Source organism: Glandiceps talaboti, chromosome 8 (genome assembly GCF_964340395.1).
Source record: "Glandiceps talaboti chromosome 8, keGlaTala1.1, whole genome shotgun sequence".
In the NCBI taxonomy this organism is placed as follows: Eukaryota; Metazoa; Hemichordata; class Enteropneusta; family Spengelidae; genus Glandiceps; species Glandiceps talaboti.
This window is the reverse complement of record NC_135556.1, coordinates 25,663,635-25,677,676: the sequence shown is the minus strand read 5'-3', so window position 1 is coordinate 25,677,676 and position 14,042 is coordinate 25,663,635. Positions and strand designations below refer to the sequence as shown.

The following is a 14,042-nucleotide window of genomic DNA, read 5'->3' as shown; positions in this document are numbered from 1 at the left end:
ATGTGAGCCGATAACGTAATAGTTTACGTATAAACTTTGCAATGCAATTAACTGTTCAACAAATATAGAGTAGAGTAGAGTAGAGTAGAGTAGAGTAGAGTATAGTAGAGTAGAGTAGAGTAGAGTAGAGTAGAGTAGAGTAGAGTTTTGAAATCATTCCGATGCATGTAATGATATTTGTTTTAGAGTTCATTCTTCCTTGTGAACTGTCACAAGACGTCAGTCAATTACAGTATATTTAAATCTAAATGGAGAGTTTTGTATATAAACATAACAATGGTGGTGTTGACTATCCATTTTCCAATCTTTGTATGATTAATATTAATCAGAATAGCAATTTACGTTTTGCAAGTTATCACTTGGGGTTTGACGAATACTTTACCTGCGAAGTGAGTAGGTCACCGTACAGAAGATGAGGTCACATTCGTCATAACATCACATAGAATGTATGTGTACTTATCCGTTATGCAATCATTGTACATGAATACTATACTGTGTAGGCAGTGATTCAATAATACAAATTACAATCGTATATTTACATCGTCAATATAAATGGTAACCACCTCATCAAATCATAAACTAAAGAAGAATCTCAGGCGAGGATGGTATAAACTGATCACCATGGATACGGTACTGTCCGCTGATAATCATCCACAGCATCATAAATATAATGAAAGAATTCTCGTATTATATTATATCTAATAATAATAATAATAATAATAATAATAATAATAATAATAATAATAATATTAATAATAATAATAATAATAATAATAATAATAATAATAATAATAATAATAATAATAATAATAATAATAATAATAATAATAATTTATAATAACAAAGGAAACACCTGGCATAATGCATGATTGAACCAAAAGTAATGATTTAGAAATTGGGTTTGACAGATCAAGCTGTATATTGTTGTAGTGAAACCGATAGTTGTTTGATAACATATTCATGGTACGTCGTTGACCTACCAGAACATTTAATAAATCATGACGTAGAGCTCACAAACATGAAGTCGGAAACTAGGAACGTAAACCCAAAATTGACAGTGCATACATGTATTGTTGAAATCCCTGACGAATTCACATCTCTATATAATACATAACATGTAGAGTGTGTCTTTGTTTGTGTTTTCTTTGATGATTACCACTGAGATACACATTGCTATAGAAATGTAAGGCCTTGGGTTAACTTTGCATTAATAAGACATTGATGAATGGCTTTTCTTGATGCAAATAGTAATGGATGATTGGGATAATAAAAGACGATGACCTTGGCACACTGGCAGCGTTTAAAATAACTATATTCTCTAAGGCTGTTGAATTTAATAAGTTGCTCTTAATGCAAAACCAGCATCATTTTTACTACGTGGGTACGTTTTTATTCCAACAACACATATTTGTTGTGTAGTAATATTTTCGTATGATGTAGCTATCTATACGAATGTAAATGATAAAAATATTATTTTCAGATTTATCGAGTGATTCTTGTTGAGTTTATTGAATTATATCTATTTGTCCTTGAGCTGCGTATATATTTTCAAATACTCTTTTGAAATAATCTATTTGCCATTAATTATGACATTCGAGTTACTTGAAGTGGGATACATGATATAAGACTTGTATATCCTAGCATGTACACTAGTCTAGAGTTTAAAACTGTTCACAATGATCAGTGTACATATATATCCTGGGTACACAGTGTATAATATATGAAAACACTGTAGTACACTGTGTTCCACTTCACCGTATATAGCACTACATGTTATTGTACAAAGTAGGTACGCTGCAGTTGTACTACAACGCCTTTCTCTGTTTTGTATTCTGTGCAGAAATTTAACTGCTGCGTTCTGATTGGTTAGGCACTGGGCAAAGCTAACATACTGTAGGGATGTATAACAAGGTGTAATTCATGGAGATACTCTAATAAAGCAAATACATAAATATACTATATATATCAATCATAAATAGACTATTTTTTAAATTAAAATTTGGCATTTGGTTTCTATTCCCTTGCCATTGAAAACAAAAACGAAACAAATACATTGATATTCGTCTTAGCTATCACAGTGTTCTCTTCCGACAGTATTGCAATTGATAAATTAGCATAAAGACTTCATGCATCACTTGCAAGCTCCTGTTTCCTGATCGACTACGCGTCTCGTCCCCATATTTTTTTTTGCAAAATTTTTCCTTAGAAATATGTTTACAATAGAAGAGGCATAATAATTACATATACGTTAGCTTGACGATACGGATTCCATTGAAGCCATTCGGTTACCGAGGAGGATAACTCTGAGATCTGTGGAAAATCTACCTCTGACGAAATGTGTAAGTTGATATTATTCCTCTTTGATGTTATTCTTCTAATACTGAAGCTATATCTGTGTTGACTCTCAAGTACTCACTAAATGTATGATACAATATGTATGGACTTATATCCCAATAATATCAGGGTTGATTTAGATGTATTTCACATCCATTCTCACATACAACATTTTGCAAAGCAAATAGTAGTCATTACAAGCATAGCGATGTATGTACTCTCTCTTGCAGGGCTTCAGACTGTTCGGTTTTGCTCAGGAGAGGTCGTATTATGGATCGCAATCCAATGGGTATTTGACGCTGCCTAATTGCAATATGATTTTTTAAAATTTGACCCAGGGCTAAGTGAAGTGTAGGCGTAGTATTTGACAGTGCAATGTACAGTTGAAGTCTTACTCTTTAGTTAGAAGACAATGTAAGACTGTATTTTGTAGGAAGCAGACACACCTTGAAATCAGCATATCACCATCGTCATCATCATAATCATTGTGCTCATTATAGAAGTGGATGGGGATGTTTATGCGTAGCGCTAGTGCAGGGCAGCTGATTACGGGGACGTTATTTCTATACCGTTAATGCTTGCAGTCTTTCGCACCATTATGGCCACCTTTTGGAGCAACGCATCTCCGTGTAATTAATCGAAATAAGCCTAGATTTTGCAAGCACACTAGATACATAAATTGTTGTCTTCATTTCCATTTTAATCGCTTGGTGTTCAACCACAGCAATAAAGCATCGCTATTATATTGTTATACGACCTTGAATATGAATTATTCATCGATGTTGCTGAATTTGCAAGCCCAACGATACACCGTCATGTATTAATCACTATGTCATTTCCCCCGATGCATATACTTTTTTTTCCTGCTTTACAAATGTATCCGCTATTTCACTGATTAAAAAAAATAATATCTCATTATCAAAGTTAGCTTATCGAATTTTATTAACAAAATTGCAATTGCAAAAATTGTAATTGCAATGTCGTCTTCGATCGATGTTATACACGTCTACTGCATCGCTATCGTCGTTGTCTTTAAATACTATAGTATGCATAGTACCCAGGTATGGAGTGCAGTACGGTTAGATGTGCATGTCAATTTCAAAAAAACAACAACAGGGACGTGAGTGGCAATGACTTGCCTGTGGTTGGTTGATTAAGCTTTACATAGGTCATATTAGGGGTCACGACACTGTCACTTGACAGACAGCGGGTAGTGTGTTGTGTCTGCAATCCCATAATGCAATTAACTAGCATGATGTTATGTTTTAGAGTTGCTGCAGATATATGGCAAAGTATACACATTTCTAGACAGACAGGATAATGGTAATCACACAATGCAAGCTCTCTTGACGTGGGATGGAACGTGATAACACATTACAGCTTACTGACTGCTGTGTTATTTTTAGTCTTCAATTATGACAACCGACAGTAATTACTTACAGCGAAAATATTATCGCATCAATAAATATGAAATAAAGACAATACAATGCATGTCATTTACGACGTTAATGACATATGATATCAAGTAGCCATCCAAGCCGTCACCAAGGAAACGGGTACAGTTATACACACTAAGTACAGTTTCTTGTTTACACGGCTAATAAAGTCAATCCAATAGATTCATTATAGTTGTGCAATTGCCCCTGAACTAATTCAACCAAATCAATATACATGTATTTAGGATTCCATTCTGTCTATGTCCCTGAATCCTAATTATTACAGCTGTTTACAGACATCACGAAAGCTGTTTAGCACGACGAACCTTTTAACACAATTTAACGAATTTATCAATACACGTGTGTTTAAAGACACGATAAATTGGATAGTTATCGCAACAACACAATGTTTAGGATGAAATTATGCAGTCAAGTTCACAATAATGATAATTGCCATAACAAGTTAGCTCAACGACCGACTTTATCTTCTACAGCATTTACATACTCGCACAGGGGCACGTATTATTGCTTAGATTGCCGCCCCGGATTGCCGTTTTCTTAGGAAAATATCGTACGAATCCTGCTGCTACAAATGTATCAATCACTATACTAGTTGATAATTTTTTCCTTACAGGTAGGAATATATAGTCAAAAGGTTGTTATATTTATATTAGTCTGTAGACCAGGAAAACAACAATCTAAGAAATATTACACGCCCCTATGCATACTCGTGGTTCTGGTTAACCCTAATCCCAACAGGAATGGGATATCCCTGTAGAATGTGGAAACCCTATCAATGGGGATATGACAAAAAAGGGAGTAAAGCATCAAAATATGTCCGCCCAATAGGAATATGGCAACCCTGTAGGAATAGGATCATCTAATGGGTATAGGGCAACCTAATTGGCATAGGGCAACCTAATTGGCATAGGGCAACCTAATGGGCACAGGGCAACCTAATGGGTATAGGGCAACATATACAGGGCAACCGAATGAGGATAAAACATGTACCATACAAATGACGACTTCTATAGGAGTTTATATAATTGGACTTTATGTTACAAAAATCAACCACTGTACCGTCAAGGGAGCCCAGAAATACGGACATTGTACAAGAAATACCCTAAGCTTGAGTAAAGAAAAAAAAGAACAATTAATTTAATGAATAATGGGTTATTATGCGCTTGTCGTTATAGATAGGAGTCTCTAGTATTGACAGAACAAATTGCTGTAACCTATTGGAAGTTGTTTTTTTTATTTCTTGTACGACCCCCGGGGGTGTATGAGCGCTCCGAACCAAGAAACTAAATGAACACGGCAAGTGTCCACAGCAACGTTTCTATTTGTACAATGACTTATATGTATATATGATTCGTTGTGTATGCTATACAAATGAGGCATACTACCAATTTGTGAAAGCTCAGACCACTAGAAGGATTCTAGTCGTCTGAGATGAAGATGGCGTTTGACACTGAAAACATTATGAAGTCACCATCCATTGTCACCTTCGGTAGTAAGGACTTTTTATGATTTTCTTGTGAATACGCCAGGCTTTGGCTTTTGGCTAGACATGACAGCCCATAACAGATTTAAAAGTCAAATTATTTGTGATTGACATTATGCTATTGTATGTTACTATATTTTAATACTTTTACTTTTCAATATATTTCCATTCAACTATACATCTCTATTCAACTGTATTTCAGACGAGTTATAATTATGCTAATTAGGTAAATCATTGTGATATTTGCGGCATGTGGTGTTTTATAGACATTATCAGTTTGTATTGAATATAATAATACAACTGTGGTAACTGTCAACTATCTGATAGCAATCCATAGATAACGACCACTTCTATTGATCGTCATTCGCATAGTCAGTCGTTGCTTGATGGGCCATACCAATGTGTTGCTAATAGTTACATGACTATTTCATGGCACTTTCGATAGTAGTTACATTACATAATATCATTGTTATTAGTAGTACGTTATTGTTAATAGTAGATACGTAGTGTTATTATTACTGCATTGTCTTTTAATGTAGATATGTAGCAGTGGTATTACTACGTTATTTTGCAGTAGATATATAGTATTATTAGTACTACGTTATGTTATTTTTCAAATGAGATATATAGCTATGTTAGTACTACGTTATTTGTTTGAAAATTAGATATATAGCTATGTTAGTACTACGTTATTTGCAAAAGTAGATATATAGCTATGTTAGTACTTCGTTATTTTTCAAATTAGATATATAGTTATGTTAGCACTACGTTATTTTTCAAATTAGATATATAGCTATGTTAGTACTACGTTATTTGCAAAGTAGATATATAGCTATGTTAGTACTACGTTATTTGTTTAAAAATTAGATATATAGCTATGTTAGTACTACGTTATTTTTTTAATTAGATATATAGCTGTTAGTACTACGTTACTTGCAAAAGTAGATATAAGCTTATAGCTATGTTAGTACTACGTTATTTGCAAAAAATAGATACATGGTAATATTGATGCTACATTGTCTTTTAAAATAGACACGTCAATATTAGTGCTACGTTATTTAAAAAAGATAGACACACATCAATATTAGTCGGATATATAGCTATGTTAGTACTAAAGTATTTTTTTTTTCAAATGGACGCATATCAATATTAGTACTGTTTTTTTTAAATATACAGCAATAATCTACGTTAGTACTATATTTATTTTTATTAAAAGTAGTACTAATAACAGTATATACATAACAGTGTCAGTGGTAAGCTGTATTTGAAGGTGTTACGTCGTGTGTTCAGGTAGCTGTAAAGTAGTATGCGTATACACTTGTATGTTATAGGTAAAGTACGAATACATTTGTGATAAAGCTGAATGGTCGCTGTTCAACTATTCTGTTCTACAGTAAATAAATACAGGATGATAAAGTTCATTTTTGTATTATGATAAACCATTTTATGAGATGAATTTTATGATTTCCTAAAATGACGAAAGATGGTAATCGCCGCTATAATTGTGTAATATGATCAGTTTTATTAAATTTTAAAATTGAACAAAATTTCCATTGATAATTAAACGTCATATTTGCTTTAAGGGATCTCTTTCTCTGCTTCTGCTATATACTCCTGTGTGAGTCACGTAGTCAGGTCGCCATTTGTGAGATGAATTCAAGTAGATTTTATAAAAGTAATGCACGCCATGGGCTATCATTCTAACTCTATTAGGACATTGTAATGGTGCACAGCCTCGCATTCAATTGACTTTGTCTACTTTGTATTTCGTGCACATCGTTCATCCGAGTAGTTTTCACACGTAATAACCGTTACTGCAGTGACCTTACTTATTCTGAAACACGTTATCTTCTAAAAAGAAACATCTTAATGTGAAAAATAAGGTCAGGTCGGATGGAAGGAATCAAATTGAAATTCCAACATTTTGACCGCGGGTAGTAATTCGGCACTCTGCAGTATTCAGACATATATCCATCGCCTACGATGCAGGTTGTCATGGTAACCAAGGAACCCATTTATTTCGTAACACAGCAAAGACTATAATACATGTATTATAGTCTAAATCTATATTATGTAATTTTGCAAATTAAAGGTGTTTTACAAGACTGCAGAAATAGCAAAAAACATGAGAGGATTACGTAAATACCTTTCGTATTTCTTCATAAGCATCGTTAATAATCGCGAGAACAAATGGATCGGGATAGTATACGGCGCACGCATGACTTGTCATTCTTTAAACTTGGTTTTCTCAAGATTCGGATCGGCATCATCTTCAAAACATGTACATGTACGCAATCGATAAAACTTAAAAGCCCAGTTCCGGTTCCGGTTTGGATTAGGGTTAAAATTTGGGGATCATGAAGACTTGTCTATGGACGTGTAATCCTTAGACTAGAAAGGTTGGCCCTACTACATGTAATAAGAAAGCACTAATGCTACAGTCTGCACTCAGTCAGATCAGGTCAATATTTTTTCGAATACTGAACAGTAGTGGACTTTGACGTGATATCTACTGAATCTATTTTTTTTTACAGCGAAGTGCGAGTGCTGGAAGAATCGTTGCTGCCAATGTTTGGCTAGAGTACCTTATGGTAGTGCAGCGGCTGCTGTTATTGCAGCTATCGGTATTACTGTATTCTGTGTATACGCTTTGAGATCTACCGATGCCACGGCAGATTTATTCCAGAATACAGGGGTAGACACTAACCAATATGTGAAGGATGCGTAAGTATACATTTTGTTTTGTGAATACACAAAATACAGTATATAAGAATTGCTCTTTTCCTCATTAGGTATGTCACTGTGCTGTTATAAGGTTAATACACACACACACACACACACACACTTGTGTGTGTAACTAATATATATATATATATATATATATATAAACTTTACACTGAGGTTCTATATATAAATAATATCATAAACCATACATATTATGTATGATATCATTTATATATATATATATATATATATATATATATATATATATATATATATATATATATATATATATATATATATATATGTATATATATATATATATATATATATATATATATATACATTTATCCAAATTTAAAATATGTGCATATCATTCAATACGACCATAGTTATGATGTTACTGTTTGCCATGAACTCAGCATAGAATATCCACCTAGCATTGACAGGTACCCGCATGTGTATTTTTCCTACGATATCGATTCTGAAGATATGTGATGTCAGTGGCACTTTTAGGGTAAACCCATAAAGTACCTCATCAAATCAGTTGTACAGTTATCCTGACTGTTATGCTATGCTACATATCTCACAGTTATCAACAATAATTATTATTTCAACAAGTAAGTTTTTTTTTCACGCCTCTTTAACGTAACTGGAAGACAAGCTATTTGAATCGAATATTTAATTGATTGACCAGAGGTTGACAAAATTTACAAACATTTCCGACTTATTTTTCAAATGTTTGCTTTCTGATCGTAAAACTTGACATGTGTGTGTGTGTGTGTGTGTGTGTGTGTGTGTGTGTGTGTGTGTGTGTGTGTGTGTGTGTGTTTTCATTCTATCTCGTTTACATGTAAAATGTGGTTTTAACATATGTGGTATACTGGCGATATGCCAGTATTTGCCAGAAGTATTTGCCAGAAGCCCTAGATATTGAGACAATACTCTTCATTGTGATGTTGTGTGATTATGTGTGAGGTAAGACCTGCAGGGACACTGAATTTTCTAAATGTGCACATCGTCGTAAACCAAAGCCTCTTTTACGGCAAAGTCTTAGACCGTCACTGAGTATTACGTCATCAGAAATATTGTAATCTGGCTGGCGAGAATGAATGTTCACAGTATCATGAGTATACACAAAATGTCTTTTCCATATATAAATCGAGCTAATATTGCGTCTCTTCCCCCAAACAACTGCATCGTAGCATATCAGCCGATAATATCTAGACTGCATCTGTATCTGTAATACTCCATACATTACACAGCAATGATACATCAATGTACTGCAGCTGTACATCGACACATTTGTATTGCAGAATCATTCTGCAGCCTATAATAATCGCCATCAAATATTCTGTAATAAAGTCATTAATTAATTAAGAAAAAAAGCAGTAAACACCCGACTGAGATTCGCATTGAAGAATGGTTCACAAGATTTGAAAAACAACACATTGACGATAAAACACTACTATACAAGGTTTCAGACTAAAGCTGAAAGTGTCTCTGTCATATTAGGCCTACTACATTTAATCATCGTTATTCTATGCTTCATTTGCCCAAGGGCAACAACGTTATCGCATGATGAAATTGCATTAAATTATTCACATGCGAAGATGAAGTAGTAATATAACATAACTCATAGGTTTGAACGTAATCAAAAATGGTTGCAGGGCAACATTTAGTTCGTGGATCGTACTTGATTTGGTTATAGAAATGGGAAGTTGTTAATTTAACATTAAGCAAACTACACGACACCGTAGAAAATGATCCTACCTCTGTGTGATTCACCTTACAGAATGGACATGTTAGACCTAGTTATCTACGCTATCACTGGCGGTATGGCGGGTATAGCTGTCATAGTCGTTGTTATTGGTGTGTTATCAACGGGTGAAACCAGACTGACGTTATGCTACAGATATAGGGCAAGAATGTGCAGTCGCTTTGCTATTGGCTTTGTAAGTATAATTTATGTATACTCTCTACTGCAAAATATAATAGCCTACATATTGAATTTACAATCGAGATCTCAGCAACGTCGTCAAATTTCTCACACCTCACCGATTGTAGAAGAACACACCCTCAGATCAGCGACCAATTTCCCCGAAAATCAAAGTCTCTCCAAAGTTTTGCATTATAAACGGTTGTTCCTGGTCTATTTTGAAATAATAAAAGAATGTAGGGGTTCACCATTTTGTTTTCAAGGAAAAAGAGAATATGTCATTTCCCTACAGTGTAACGCGGCAGTATTCAGCCATTATTCTAAAATGATTAAGTCTTAATATCATTGTGACCTCTTTTCGAAGACTTTGCACCGTGGACTTTTCTCTTTCCTGATTTTAACTGAGAATGGGTTGGACTGTTCTTGAGCAAAGTAACAGCAAAAGCCTTCGATTTTAATTTTAGAGGAACACATAACCTTAAAACGGATCGCGCCTAGATTTGGTAGAAACAAAAACGAATAAAGAGAGAAAAGGTCGACATTACATGAAAACGGCTTAATTACATTGTGTACAAGAATCTTTTGAGTCACGGTTTTATTTGGAGGTTACATGGTCACATTGACATCAGAAACGATGTTTTTTTATCATTTCAGTTTTTCTTCGTCTTCTATGTACTGACCATAGTATGGTTTCTGATCTCCTGTGCCCTGGTAATTCCATCCCTGTTTAGCACAATGATTCGTCTTCTTTGTGGCAAGGATTATGAACAGAAATTTAATTCCACTTGTGTGGATCTAACTCAGTACGGTAAGTACTACCTTGTATTAGTTATCACTATGTATGTATGTATGTATGTATGTATGTATGTATGTATGTATGTATGTATGTATGTATGTATGTATGTATGTATGTATGTATGTATGTATGTATGTATGTATGTATGTATGTATGTATGTGTCTGTCGGTATGCATACATATATGTAGGTAACCTGCACTGTTAGGCCTGTAATCAAATGCCATGTTTATTATTTTTCTACTCGATAGAGAACCCAAATCAAGTTCTGTTTATGAATTTATTAATAGGTCTTTCAGGAGACGGCAATGCACCTGTTGATATATGTAACGAAAATTTGAAAGAGTTCTGCAAAGAGGTATGGATTAAATAGTTATGTTCCAAAGTTATGACTCAAAACCATTTTATTAAATCTTATATCTTGCAATGAAAAGGTTGGGAATCAAGTTAATATTGACACATGCTCTTGACTACACAAGGCGCGGGGTTTTCTTAGTACCTGAAAATGTCAATTTTACCATCTACGCTTACCTTTTAAAATAACATGTAACATTATAAACATACTTTCGATCAATAAAATAGTGGACAACAACAACTATAGATCTGCAAACTCAATTTATTTGAATAGATGAAAGGTTGCCATGACAACTCGCATCGCAGTCATTCACGATGAATTTAAAGGAGTTAAAGGGGTGTCATTTTGGCTATCTCCATTTATCAAGAGCTACTTATTCCTAGACCATTAGCAGAAACGGATTGAAAAAGCCCTTCATAATTTAAGATGTTACAAGACATACAATTATAGTTATGTGACAAACAGCATGTATATTAATATCAACCCGTCTCTTTTTATTTTTCTAGGGAAATGATATATGGATGAAGTACTTGTTAACCTGGGCAGGGGCTGCCATGGTTGTTGTTGCTATGGTAAATAACTAGTATGTAGTGATATCACAGTAAAGGACATGCATACATACATACATACATACATACATACATACATACATACATACATACATACATACATACATACATACATACATACATACATACATACATACATACATACATACATACATACATACATACATACAAACATGGTGCTACTCATACGAAATATATCAAATTATGAAGAAATGAGCTGCGGAGAATTGTGAACAAAATGGCATCTCTTTCTTCATTGACAACAATTAAACTAGATTTTTAAAACTTTGTCAGATACCATGTAATAAAGACAACTCGGTTCAGTCCATTATTGTTTCTGGCGACGTCGTCGTCCAATTTAAACATTACCTCAGGTTTTAATTGTATCAGGATGTCGTGAGTGATGATGATGATGATGATGATGATGATGATGATGATGATGATGATGATGATGATGATGATGATGATGATGGTGAGATGATGATGATGATGATGATGATGATGATGATGATGATGATGATGATGATGATGATGATGATGATGATGGTGGTGATGGTGGTGGTGGTGGTGGTGGTGGTGGTAAAAACCAAAGAATCATGAAACTATGTGTAAATTTGAGATCCATCTCCTTCGTGTTCAAAGAAATCCTCTAATAAATATCGTACCTTTGTTTACATTTCAGGTACATGCATTGATATGTGTGGCCGCGAATTATGCCCACATTAAGGACACTACCAAAGCCACCAAGGCAGATTATGAACAAGTTGAAGATCGTACACCGGATGGAGTTGAACTTAAAGATTACCCATCGTAGATGGTTGCATGTAGACACCTACACGCTTACATCTCTCGTTGTATTGTTCTTGTTAGTAGTGTGTGTAGGTGACTCATTAACTAATGTCTTCTCATTCATATAGTCTATCACTTATTTGTCATTGAGAGTGTAATGAGGGAACGATGGTGTGCGTTCTGTCTATGTTATGTTCATCAGCCATTCCCATGGCAACTGGGAAACACATGTACACCAGCATCTATTTTAACAACGACAACTACCAACGCAGTGGTGATGACATGACTACTACTTCATGTACTACTGTCACCACCACAACAACAACTATATGACCACCACCACCACCACCACCACCAACAACAACAACAACAACAACAACAACAACAACAACAACAACAACAACAGTAACTACAACAAGAATGACGACGACGGCAACTATATGAACAACAAGAACAGGAATGACGATGACAACAACTATATGAACAACAACAACAACAACAACAAAACAAAACAACAACAACAACAACTGAATGAGTAATTATAACAACAATAGGGATAGCGATTCCACTCTTGTGATCTTACGCGGCTGCTCAGTCCGAGATATTGATGTTGTCAATGTGTTTGACATTGGTTTACAATTGAAGTTACCGAATAGAGGTTACAACACAAGGTTTCGCTATCATTAGCGATAATTATCGTAAATTATTAACGATGATAATTATTGTAAATTAATCGCTGAATTACGAATATGCCTTCACTTTCAAACGAGGACAATACATGCACTGAAACGTTCTAGATATAAACATAACACTGGATTATTGAAACTTCTTATGTCAAAATGATAGTTCGAAATATTCACATTCCTTGCTGAATTACTATTGTACAAGGAATGGAGAGATTTGATGAATAACTTGACGTATATATAGGAAGATTGATCAAAACTTCGACAATTCCACAATCAACCATTCCAGTTCCGTACACACACAACATATCAAGGAAAACATTTCTATGGTTTTATCTTAAATACTTAAATATTGTACAAAATGTCATATCCACCGTGAATCATATATTTATGATGTCAATGTGTCTTAAACTTTTATACGTTTACGTCATAAACGTCAATTTAAACGTGTGTGAGTACTAATCTATATGCATGCATGTATGTCAACTTAAACGCGTGTGAGCACTATCTATATATGCATGTATTTTTAACATAGTTGTTAATGACAAATGCCAAGTATTGTGGCTATGACGGGTGTACTTAAGACACTGCTATTTGTAATGTCTTGTAATTCTATATCAGTTGTTCAAATGATATAATTTTATACCGCTTACAAATGCCAAGTATTGTGGCTATGACGGGTGTACTTAAGACACTGCTATTTGTAATGTCTTGTAATTCTATATCAGTTGTTCAAATGATATAATTTTATACCACTACAAATACCACTTACAAATAAACAAATACGTCAGCCGTGGGAGATATCAGAGATATCCCATTTTTTTCAAAAACAAACTTTAAGTAATAATTCCCACTTGGAAGATTTGGTCTCAGGAAATACATGAGTTTAGCATCAACCAATCATAGTTTGTAACTCTT

The 14,042-nt window shown here is 34.2% G+C and overlaps 1 protein-coding gene across 1 annotated transcript; it reads left to right on the top strand.

The window, feature by feature from the left end:
- The first annotated feature begins 2,211 nt into the window (after positions 1–2,211).
- On the top strand, positions 2,212–12,583 carry LOC144439504 (proteolipid protein DM beta-like). The gene is made up of 7 exons (XM_078128799.1): positions 2,212–2,339; positions 7,809–7,998; positions 9,791–9,950; positions 10,589–10,742; positions 11,019–11,086; positions 11,590–11,655; positions 12,335–12,583. The coding sequence occupies exons 1-7, from the start codon at positions 2,336–2,338 to the stop codon at positions 12,464–12,466; spliced, it is 774 nt and encodes a 257-aa protein (XP_077984925.1). The 5' UTR covers positions 2,212–2,335; the 3' UTR covers positions 12,467–12,583.
- Positions 12,584–14,042: the final 1,459 nt, after the last annotated feature.

Bases quoted from the DNA above. Each gene is read 5' to 3' on its own strand.
- LOC144439504 (XM_078128799.1), top strand. The intron at 9,951-10,588 runs GTAAGTATAATT...TTATCATTTCAG, and splicing joins GTCGCTTTGCTATTGGCTTT to TTTTTCTTCGTCTTCTATGT. The intron at 11,656-12,334 runs GTAAATAACTAG...TTTACATTTCAG, and splicing joins CCATGGTTGTTGTTGCTATG to GTACATGCATTGATATGTGT.